The sequence below is a fragment of the Balaenoptera borealis genome (assembly GCF_965194805.1).
Source record: "Balaenoptera borealis genome assembly, chromosome: 9".
In the NCBI taxonomy this organism is placed as follows: domain Eukaryota; kingdom Metazoa; phylum Chordata; class Mammalia; order Artiodactyla; family Balaenopteridae; genus Balaenoptera; species Balaenoptera borealis.
In genome coordinates, this window is record NC_138873.1 from 64,819,897 (window position 1) to 64,832,399 (window position 12,503).

Genomic DNA, 12,503 nt, shown 5'->3' on the forward strand with positions numbered 1-12,503 from the left:
TCCATAGCTGTTATACAAAATAAAGTACTGAAGGAAAGATCCCATAGTGTGAGACTTGGTAAAGACATAACTACATAACTATGGGATAATGGCTCCATTACTGCAAAAATAAATATATATTTATGTGTTGTATTTTAATCTATTATGTTCATGGTATTTTCTACCACACTTCCCCCCACCCCATACCAATTTAATAAAACAAATATAAAGGTAACATTTAAAAAATTGTTGTATTCAAAATTAATAATAAACTTTAGGGTAAATAAGCTTTAAAACAAAAGTACATAAGCAAAAATAAATAATTTTCACCAACCCACTAACCTAATTTTCAGAGTAAAGCCATTTCTAATTACAGCACTGTGTATGTGTATACACACACACACACATACACACACACACACACAGAGAGATAGAGATATCCATATACATATAGGAAAAAATACTTCTACCTTTTGAGTATATTGTATTTAGGAAGTAGTATCATCAGAAAGTGGTGACTAATTGCCTGTGCATGTAAGAGAGTCTAGATTGTTCTCATTTCAGCTCTCTGGATGGGTTGACTGGAAGTGTCATTAATTGAAAGAGTAAGAGCTTTGGGGAAAGGTAAATAAATTCAATTTTAAATAAAGTATGAAGTTCCTATGGAAAATCTAGGGGAAGATATCTAGTAAACTAATGGACTTACAGCCTAGTGATCAGGGGAGATTTTGGGCTGAAGATTTTATACTTATGAAATTTTTCAAAAATTACTCTATTTAAGTTTATCTCTTTACCTTTTAAACTTTATCAATTTGCATGTATAAATTTTCCTTAAAGAAAAGTGGACACTGTTTTTCTTATACAGAGGATTTTCTCTAAAAATTGTTGATGCTAGCTACTTTGTTTTTTCCATCCTACAACCTTTTACATTTTAATGTGCTATTCTTGAGTGTCAGCAAGCATCTTAAGGATATGTTTCCCTACAAATATTAAGTTCATCGACGTTTCTTAAAGCCAGCTTTTGTCTGCCTACTTTAGTCCTGTTTTCTTCAAAAACTCAGGGTTACCTCTTTTTTTTTCCAGAGAGCCATTTTTTCCTACATTTCTACTATTATTATGTTAGTATCAAAGGATTTGTTAATCCCTCTTCAATAATATTTTGATGTTTTACAAGTCCTTCTTATTTGTGTTTTTTTGCTTTCCTATTATTTTCCCTGTGCTGCTCAGATTTGTAACAATGTCTGATTTTAAAATCTTTTTTTGCTTTCCATATAAATAAAAAACCCAAGTCTAAATAAGTAATTTTTGGACTTTCTGATTGCCCTGTACAAATGTTTATGGAGGTTTAGTTTTCATTAACATTCAAAGCTTGATACAAATAGCCTCTTCCGCTGTTAATAGATATAAATGGGCAGTGATGTGCTGATAAAAGTTTAACAGCCAGCACTCTGAGTGGGAAACTGATTTGTAACCTTTCCCAATTTCCTGGTATAACCCTTTCCTCCCTCCATCCCCCAAGGCTGGTTTCAGTCTGCCTGTGTGAGGTCACGGGACTTGGAGTTGGGAAGTGATCCAATCACCTTTATGAACAGTACAAATTGGTTCTAGCACAATACTGTATCTTGTAACACTATACACTTCATAAGTATATAAGCTTCATATTGTTTAAAATAATAGTGTGCTTGGTAACATTTTCTGTCATAGTACATTCACATATTTGGATATCTTGTTGAAAAGTATCATTTGAACTCTTCAAAAAGTGAAACTTTGTGGTAGGGGCTAATTCTGGGTAACTCAGACCTTCTTTTTACAACTTGAGGGATTCATAAATGTATGGAAAGATATGTACATACACAGCTATATACAATAAAATCGTTCCGTTAACATCTTCCCTTTTGAAAACCTCTGGGATGACATTAAAAAAGTTTCCATCTGTTGCGCCCTGGGTGAGCTTAATTGTTGCTCCCTATTGCTGAATTAACTAGGAAATGTCATCATACCCTGCGCTTCATGCACCCCTTAATAGCATGCTTAATATCAATGGATGTTTTGGAAAAAATAAGTAAGTCTTTTGCATAGAAGTGTACTTTACTCTTATCTGGATAAATCACTTTGCCTCCTGGGCAATTCATTGGATTATCATTGAATCTCAGTCAGTATTATTTTAATGTCCTTTTGGCTATTAGGTTATAAAAGCAATAGAAGAAGGTTATCGCTTACCAGCACCCATGGACTGCCCAGCTGGGCTGCACCAGCTGATGCTGGATTGTTGGCAGAAGGAACGTGCGGAAAGGCCAAAGTTTGAACAGATAGTTGGAATTCTAGACAAAATGATTCGAAACCCAAATAGTCTGAAGACACCCCTGGGAACGTGTAGTAGGTAAGAAATAGCTAAAGAAATGAAATCTGGGAGAAATTCAAACTTCATATGAACCGTTTATCTCCTCAGCCCCACCCCGATGGCAAATTGACATTTGTGTTAAATTATTAAAGTCCATATTAAATTTCTTATCTTTACAGAAGTTTTTTTTTTTCTTTTCAGATGGCTTGTCTTAGTTAAATCAGTGTTTAAAGAGATCTATTCATTGTTATTGCCTTAAATAAAATTTATGATCAATATCACTGGCTGTCATTTTAGAAAAATTTCTCAAGTGAATTTGTGTGATTAGGTGGCATTTCACTTTTTCAAATTATCAATATTACATGGATTTTTATTGCTGTTGCCCCAGTTTTTTACTCTATCCATATTATCTATTAGACTGTTTTGCTTTGACTTTCATAGTAAAATGATTCCATGAATTGAATTCCAAGGTAATTCAATACATGATTTAAGAGGTATACCCATTAAAAAGAACCTAACCTCCCCATGCGTGCTTCATGGTAATGGTAATGTACATTAGTAGTTATTCGGCTTCAGCTGCCAGGTAGACCTGTTGCTCTGTCGTCTGTACTGTAGTCAGGCCCTTGCGGAGGTGTATGAACTCACAAGGCGCACAAGGGGTGCCATTGGTACAGTGGGTGCATTATGTTCTCTAAAGCACCCTCTGAACAAGTTAGTTCACAGCCAGATGTGCTTTCTTTACTCCCAGTTAACTTTCAGAGAAGCAAATGAACAAATATCTACTGATTACAAATATTGTTGGCCATACTCTGAAAAGTACATGGAAGATGCAATCTGCTGGTCATCATATCTAAATAAAATAGAAATTTTGGAGTCAGTAGGTTTTTTTTTTAAACTTGTTTTATTGAGGTATGGGTGATTTACAATGTGTTAATTTCTGCTGTACAGCAAAGTGATTCAGTTATCTGTATATATACAGTCTTTTTCATATTCTTTTCCATTATGGTTTATCACAGGATATTGAGTATAGTTCTCTGTGCTCTACAGTAGGTCCTTGTTTATGCATTTGGAATTTGGAATTATTGGGCAAACTTTACGCATTAGATTTTTATTAGCATATCTGTTTATTTGTTATTACAATATCAATTAAAATATGTAATTTTATTTTTTATATCCTTACTTTTGTGGGGCTAAGGCATGCTTTCTTTCGTAATTCATGAAAAAATTGCTTTTCTGTATTATTCTCACCCAGGCCAATAAGCCCTCTTTTGGATCAAAACACTCCTGACTTCACTGCCTTTTGTTCAGTTGGAGAATGGCTACAAGCTATTAAGATGGAAAGATATAAAGATAACTTCACAGCAGCCGGCTACAACTCCCTTGAATCAGTCGCCAGGATGACTATCGAGTAAGCTTAAACCTGCAAAATTATATTGAAGAATGTATCAGGTGCAATCCAAACGTTAGACTTTAGGTCATCTTCCATATATTAAAGAGGTATGAACCCAAAAATCAGGGAGAAAAGTGTCTCTTTAATAAGTGCCTACTATGTCCCAGGCATTTTGCTAAACAGACTTCTGAACATACAGTATCTTTTTTAACCTTCATGGCAACAATTTTATTAAGTCAGTAGTTTTACATACGACAAGGCTAAGGCTCAGAGAATTTAGATATTTGCCCTAAACTGACTCAATCGTAAGTGGTAGCTAATTTGTCTCCATAGCCAGAGTTCAGAACACCACCCAGTGAGACTTCCTCTTTCATTAACCGCTGTATTATCTATCTTTTTTAATTTTTATTTTATATTGGAGTAGAATTGATTAACAATGTTGTGTTAGTTTCAGGTGTACAGCAAAGTAATTCAGTTATACATGTATAACTATTCTTTTTCAAATTCTTTTCACATTTAGGTTATTACAGAGTATTGAGCAGAGTTCCCTGTGCTATACAGTAGGTCCTTGTTGGTTATCTATTTTAAATATAGCAGTATATTCATATCAATCCCAAACTCCTGCTGTATTATTTAGATTCCTAGTCACTGGGGAAACTTTCTCCATTGCAAAAGAGGATTTCTTTCACCATGTTTGTATCAGACATTAAAAATCTCGAAATTTCAATACCAAAATGCATTATGAAATCCAGTATGAGCACTTTCTGAAGAGGTCAAAGGACGCCTAATTCAATTAACCGTAATAAGAATTTAACTTAAGTTTTGGAAGGTTTGTGATTGATTGATTTTTTTTTTTTAATTGAAAAATGACCTGATAAAACAGTTTTTGAAATTGCTCTGAACTGGAGGTAAAAAGAACTAAATATTTCTTTCCGGCTCTATAACTGATTATGTGGTCTTAGGAAATACATTTAGTATCTCTGGACCTCAGCTTCCTTGGCTGCAGCGTTACTCTTACAGGCAATGCAGTTCCTCTCAGTCAGTGTGTTTGAAAATGGGAAACAATTATCAAGGTTCTATTAGTGGGATGCTATTTACATCCCACTAAGACTGTTGGGAGAAGTGTTTCACATTTTTCAGATGAGAAGAAAGCCAGCAATCACATACTCTTTCCTGGCATGTCAGGAAATGGCATATACATGAATTTCGGCATGTGCATGCTCTCTCGTTTGGTTTTCTGCTAGGCACCACGTGGGTAGAGCTGATGTAATTACACCTGTCTCTCCAAAGTAATCTACTCCCCTGAAAAACTGTGCTTCTCAAGGTCTTATTAGACCACGGCTCTGAAATATCGCAGTATCTACTGTGGCTATATTTTAGCTACTTGTAAATACCTAAGCTCAGTCTTTGTGGCTAATAGGAGGGGTAACAGCCACAGACAGATACAGCTGGCGTATGGCAAATTTAGGCTATTAAACAGAGGTATTGCACACTTTAAGGAATTTTTTTTTTCCAAAATGTGGTCAAATGATTGTACTAAACTGAAGTATACAACCAATAGTATGCTCAGGATTACCACACGTTAATTAAACTCAGTATAATACTTTGTATGATCCTTGATGATTCTTGATCTACTAGAGCCACGCAATGTTTCCATTCATACTATATCCTGTTTAAACAATGAGATATTTTAAACTTTCCTTAAGTTCAAGAATACTACATTTCAAGTAACGTTTCCTAGCTGTACCTTAAGTTAATAATAATTTGAAGGCTTTGATAATTTCTTAAATAAAATGTCAAATCAAAGAATTCCGTCGTGGTCCAGTGCTTAGGACTCAGTGCCTTCACTGCCCAGGGCCCAGGTTTGATCCCCGGTCTCGGGGAGCAACCCCCCAAGTCGCGCATAGCGGCCAAAACATAAAGTCACCTCACCCGGTTAAAAAAAAAAGGTCAGATCGTTTAAAAATAACTGATCATGACAAATTGAGATCCTGAGCAGCAGGGTTTTACAAAGGAGAATGTTGACGCAGGTTGCCAATCCGACCCACTGTGGGAATAGGATCTTAATATCCAAGAACACCAAGATAAGATCTGTGTGCCTAAGATAAACATATTAATTAAAGAGTTGATGACAGTTTAGTACCAAATACAATTTTTGTAAGGTGACTAATAAAAAATGCATTTGTCTTTTTCAGGGATGTGATGAGTTTAGGGATCACACTGGTGGGCCATCAAAAGAAAATCATGAGCAGCATTCAGACTATGAGAGCACAAATGCTCCATTTACATGGAACTGGCATTCAAGTGTGATGAGCGTTTCTCCCTTATGAGGGAGACTATGGACCACGAGAGAACAGTACTGGCCTTCAGTATATGCGTAGAATGCTGCTAGCAGACAGTTGATATCCTGGGTCCTTCCTACAGTGAAGAGAAGATTTAAGAAGCACCTATAGACTTGAACTCCTAAGTGCCACCAGAATATATAAAAAGGGAATTTAGGATCCACCACTGGTGGCCAGGAAAACAGCAGTGACAATAAACAAAGTACTACCTGAAAAACATCCAAACACCTTGAGCTCTCTAACCTCCTTTTTATCTGATAGACTTTTTAAAATGTACATAAAGAATTTAAGAAAGAATATATTTGTCAAATAAAATCATGATCTTATTGTTAAAATCAATGAAATATTTTCCTTAAATACGTGATTTCAGACTATTCCTTTTTAAAATCATTTGTGTTTATTCTTCATAAGGACTTTGTTTTAGAAAGTTGTTTATAGCTTTGGACCTTTTTAGTGTTAATCTATGACACATTACTACACTGGGTACCTTTGAAAGAATCTCCAATTTAAAAAAAAAAGCATAGCATGATTGAAGATATATCTCTGTCAGAACATTGGTATCCCTTTTGTGCCATTTAATTTTGTTTAATCAGTGCTGTTTTGATATTGTTTGCTAATTGGCAGGTAGTCAAGAAAACGCAAGTTGCCAAGCGCTCTGATATTTTTTAAAAAGAAATTTTTTTGTAAAGATCTGACAACACACTATCTTTTCAGTGAAAAAAGCAATAATGATGCATAAATACTATAAGGCACTTTTAACAGATTGTTTATAGAGTGATTTTACTAGACAGAACTTAATAAAAACTCAAAGTGTAGGTTTCTGATTATAAAAAAAAAAAGATGAGGCACTTCATCTAAAGAATGTTGGTGAAGGCAAGTCTCTGAAAGCAAGAACTAGCCAGTGTTATCTAAAATTTAATCTGAGCACATCACGATGTTTTCAATATCGAGACATTAGGAAATTTAGGAGAAATAGTTGACATATATTTTATATCCTATTCTGTTTAATGCAGTCCAAACATGAAAGGAAAGAATTAAGTTTTATATTAGAACTCTGAAAGCATGATAAAAGGGGCAGTTCACAATTTTCACCTTTCAAAAACAAATTTGCTGCACAGAATATCACCACTGCAGTTTAAAAAAAAAAAGTCTTTTTATATGTGAACGCTGATGCGGGAAGCTTGTTAAATGAAAGAACGCTTTTTACCATGTAAGGAAGAGGTGAAGGGTCTGGCTTTTTCTTTAAGCTTTATTAAACAATATTATTTGATGACTGTGTTAGAATTTCATAAGCAATAATTAAATGTGTCTTTATAGCTATTTCAGGAATGTATACATATTGTGAGTAATGCTTTCAAAAGTAACGAAAATCATGAACTACCCCAGAATTGAACTGTTGTATTTCCAAAGAGAATTGGGCTGTTTATAATGATTTTAATAGAGAACGATCCCAGGGATCGGTCCTAATTGGTCTTGTTTGATAATGTGGGCACCCACAAACAAACAATCAAATAACAGAAACAAAACCTGTAAATGTTCCTTTGTAAAACTTGTAAATTTTATTTATACTGTCTTGTTTTGTACACACATTTCTCTGTAGTGGGCTCTGAATACATTGAAAATGCACTATATTTTTCTATTTTACTTGCAGAGCATCACAAAAGAACAGGTATTTTCAGTGCTACATAATGTGTTTTCCCACATTTAGGACCAAAGACGGCTATAGAAAAACTCAAAAGGATTGCATCCCAACCCCTCCCCACCCCTTTTTCTTTCTTTTAAATCACTGTACAGTGTTGTTTGATATTTTAATTTATTTTTTGATTGACTAGAAAAATCATTTTAATTTCACTAAAATGTTTTTTGTCCCTAAGGAGAAATAATCTGTAAAATAATTTTAATTAGCATAATATAGTCACCTAGACACTTCCATTTGTAATCTTTGTAATAGACTGTAAATATATTTTTGGAACTATAACACAATGTGCTTGAGGGTTATTTTTCAGTGTCTGCAGTGTATACAAGTGTTTATACTAAGTACAGCACTTTACAATCCTAATCAGTAGCATTGGCCTTTGTGAGAATGAGTGAAAGAGTTTGAGTGAGTGTTCTTAATTCCGTTTGGATTCTAGACTCACTAATAATGAAGTTCTTTTCTTGTTCATAGCTTAAGGTGCTTATTTTTTCTATTAAAATTAAATTAACAAAAAGCCATTCTAGAAATAGAAAACATAGTAGGGTACATGCAAACGGTGTCTTTCCTGCTTTTTTCTAGCACTAGATTTATAGTTGAGTAGTCTTTCTTGAGTAGAAGGGCAGAATAAAAGTTTTTTTGAGTTTTTTTTCAAAAATAACTTTTTCCTTCAGCAATATACCTCATCTGCCTTAAATTTTTTACAGCTCTTTACAGGGAAAGGGAGAAGGGATGGGAAAGACACACAGCACAATAGGAAGGGTATGACGCATCACTCTCTCATTGGTAGGTTTCTTTTCCCAATCAACATTATGATTTTGAAATACATGTATGTGAAACAGATATTCAGAGAAAAATAATTAACCTTGTAATGCTGATTGTAATACTGTCTTCCAGAAAGAGATGAAATGGTATAACGATAAGAATGTACAACTTGCACCTTGAAATCCTTTTTCTTTTCTTTTTTTTTTTTTTTTGATAAATTAGTGCTCAGGGGAGGAAGGGTAGAGAAAGCAAACGTCAGAAAGAGAATTCAAACGTAATAAAAATGCAAAAGGAAACAGCCTCCTTGCTTAAACAGAGCCACCTTTTTTAGAATGCTGTCTTCACACATGACTTGTGTTTTGCATTCAGGACTGAAATAAAAGTAACTTTTATTACATCTGAATCTAACATTTTCTCGGCAGTTGATCTGGGCCTTGTTTACTAGGACTGGTGGTTTATGCTTGTCAGAGCACTCTGAGTTGAATCATATTGTATACTTATGTAATCTACATTAGCTAGTACTATTTAGGACGCTATTTTAATTGCTCCTCTTATCCGTGTTTTTAAGACAATTAAAATGGTGTAAGTCACCTCTCTTTTTTATTTAGATAATGCTGATATTCTCCCTTTTGTTTCCTGAGTAGCCTGGAACTGTGCTACTCACTAATGTGCATGTTCAAATAAATTACTGATGTGTATTTTTTTGCTATATGTGGAGAAATCATGGGGAACTCGGGGCGAGATGTGCTTTTTGTTGGTTGAATTTGTCCCTCCTTGCCTAAGAATTACTACAGGGGTCATCCTTTTATAAGGACAAAATGCTTTTGAACAGTGTCTTCAATGTATCAAGCACAAATAACTCTTTCTTCAACACGAAGCATAAGTCTCTTTTTACCAGCTTACAATAATAAACGAGTCTATTAGACAATGTAAAGAAAATCCTGTCTCCAATCATTGGCGGATTGCTTTATGTCCCTTACTCATTCTTTATTTTCTTACACAATATCATGAAAGGAGTTGTTTAGAGTAAAGGTTTTATTGAAATATTTCAGGGAGCCAATCAGAATATGAAGAAATTACTATCCTTTGCGTCCCCTCCTTCTGCACACAGACTTAATTCCACTCTAATTATTACAGAATAACAAGTTAAGACTATGTCTTCAAAGAGCCAAACTGTCAAATATTTTAATTAAAACCTCTTTTGTTCTCTTTTGAATCTACAACTACATGGTACTAACAAGAATATTTGCATGGGAAAGGTAACACTTTGTCATGAGACCCTGACAAATATTTCTTACATTTAGTATAATATGGCAACTTGGAGAGTCTCTGCGTTTAAGATGCTGCAGGATGCAAACAGAGAGTCCAGAGAAAATGGGAAAAGTGATAAATCTGGTTATCTGATTGTTTATCAACGACACTGACTTAGATCAGACCAACTTGCACCTGAAATAAAGAAAACGAAACACTCCCTTTGCTCCAGCATCACCATTGTAAGCTCTACAAACTCTGAACAAATATCCAAACATGTTTCAAAACATGAGACTAGGCAGATACCAGGTGACATGCTATCACTAGTTATGCTGAGGCTCAGGGTAGGCTGAACTGAAATTGAAAGATAATCTTGAAGTCTTGGCTCTCCCTGACTCTTCAACAAGCAATGCCCTTCCGAAGTTCACACAGTGATTATTACATAGCCCAGAACACTGACGCACAGTCAAATGATCTCTTAAAGTACTGGATTTATAAGTGGTACAAAAATACACTATTCTACCAGCACTCGTTCTTCTCCAAAAGTATAAAGCCATTATGAAAGATATACAAGTTCTATCACTAAGTAAAAATTAGATTTTAATACTTTCAGTGATCATCAGTAACAAGTGTTTGCTGAAGTATTTTTATCTTCTACTGTTACCCTTTGTTTTATGTTGTTAGCTACAGTGAAAACTCAATATCAATTTTGAGAGAAGCTTCTGAGAGGATCAAAGAGGTGATCAAATTCCTAAATTCAAAAGATTGTAACTACTGATATTAACAAATGATAAAAGACAGTGCATGGTGACTGGCAAACCTGCAATCTGCTCTGAAGGGAAAAGCATGCTCTTGGCTTTGTGGCAGTGGCCCTTCAACAGCCCCTACCCAGCTGCTCTACTGTTCTGTCTAATGCATCTCAGCATAGCTTGAAGAATACGAACAAGAGAATAAAATATTTCAATAGGATGCTTCTGTGAACCTCATTAGAGTTAAGTGCTGTAGGGGGGTATTTTTTTCAAGTTCAGTGATTGAATGTAATTAAATCTATTATTAAACAATAAAAGACCTCTTCTGATGGACCTTGAGGTTAAAATAAATGTAATTAATTGATCTAATTTAATTGGACCTATCTCACAAAGTTTGGTAAGTAGCAATAAGTAGATCTAGTCTAGTGTTCCATGGGTCTGTGACAGCACTAGAAATCCCTTAGGTATGTAACAGTAGTAGGGATTCTCAAATTGCTGGCGTTTGATGATTTGGGCACAGTAACAAGTGAGGTGTCTCTTCTAAACCTCCATGAATAATAAGCAAAGCTCCATAAGAAATAACCTGCAACATGTATTTCATTATTTCAGATATCCCAGGTTTCCACTACTGAAGGTTATCTTTGTTTCCCTTTTGAAATTCATAGACCTTAATTACGTATATTTGTGGTTTTATATATAACTTAAGAATGCACAGTATATTTTTAATGAATGATTAATCATAGATCTTAAAGATGCTCACAGGAAGAAACAACAGGCACATTTGTTTTAAGTAATGTTGGTTCTAGTTTAGCAGAAGGCAAACACATACTCTTCAAGTCTCACCATTTCACTATGGAACGAAAATTTAAAAAAAGGAATGACTGGACAGCTAACTCGAGAAAAACAAATAGAGAAAATTAAGCTACATATGCAGAACTGTGTTCATATAAATCACATCTCTAAAATATTTCACAATTCACAGAAAGGAGGTAAACAACTCACACATACTTTTTTAAAGTGACATGAATTTGCAGACACTTACTACACAGATGGTTAGACCTATAGTAAAATACAAGAGAAAGTTCTAAATTTAACCTGGTTTCCCTCTGTCAGTTAGCTAGAGATAAGCACTGTTAAGATTGAAAACCAGACAGAATATGTAGCTAAAATGTTCTCTTTCTAAATGAAAGAGACCCACAGCTTTCTTCAGCTCTGACATTTGCACGAGTGTTTTAGGGATCTACTGGGCAGGGGATCTGCTGGTCATATGTTATTGTAATTCCTTGTTACCACTTAGATCGTCACCCCTTGCACGCTGAGCTCCAAGTGTATTCACCGGAACCCAACTTAACAGAACCCACAGGAATCTGACTTTACAAACACACGTGCTTAGCTTGACCTGAGAAGTAGACAGGAGTTAATGCATGGGCTCCTGCTGCTATTTCGATGGCTCTGCTTCTCATAAAGGAATACCTGTTAGCTTAGTTGTGGTGCAGGGCCAGCAGACACGGAGCAATTAAACCTCTTCTGATCTACCTGAAAAACAAAACTAGCAAACACGAAAGAACGCCATCCTTCAGATTTGCAAAGGAGCAAGTAATACTGTTTATTAAAGTGTATACAAAAGCGTATATAAAAGGAGCAAGTAATATTGTATATGAAAGTGTATATAAAAGGCAGGGATGAATTGCAGGAAATCTGGAGAGTCCGCTAGGAGAAGCTGAGTGTAATGGAAGAGGCAATAAAGAGTTACTGGCAATTCTGACCAGAAAAAAAAGGATGTGGTGGGAATAGAGTTTACAGAACCAAGGTCTGGCCCTGATGCTTGAAGAATGAATTAATTACTCTCTATTTCTGGATCAGAGCAATAGAATCACCTTCTACGCTTTCACAGCATTGCTCTCCGTTCTCACATTCTCTCTCACTTTTCTACACGAGGGAAATCCCCGTCTTCAATACACAACTCATAGTTGTCTCCTCCAAGCCTTCACTG

General features: G+C 35.1%; 1 protein-coding gene across 4 annotated transcripts in view; it reads left to right on the forward strand.

The window, feature by feature from the left end:
- EPHA7 (EPH receptor A7) overlaps nt 1-9,449 on the forward strand; it is a 167,274-nt gene extending 157,825 nt beyond the window's left edge. For all 4 annotated transcript variants that reach the window (XM_082406314.1, XM_082406315.1, XM_082406316.1 and 1 more), the window contains exons 15-17: nt 2,166-2,359; nt 3,573-3,728; nt 5,906-9,449. In XM_082406314.1, the coding sequence (XP_082262440.1) occupies nt 2,166-2,359; nt 3,573-3,728; nt 5,906-6,020 (465 nt within the window). In that variant the 3' untranslated portion in view covers nt 6,021-9,449. The remainder of the gene's footprint in view (nt 1-2,165; nt 2,360-3,572; nt 3,729-5,905) is intronic.
- Nucleotides 9,450-12,503: the final 3,054 nt, after the last annotated feature.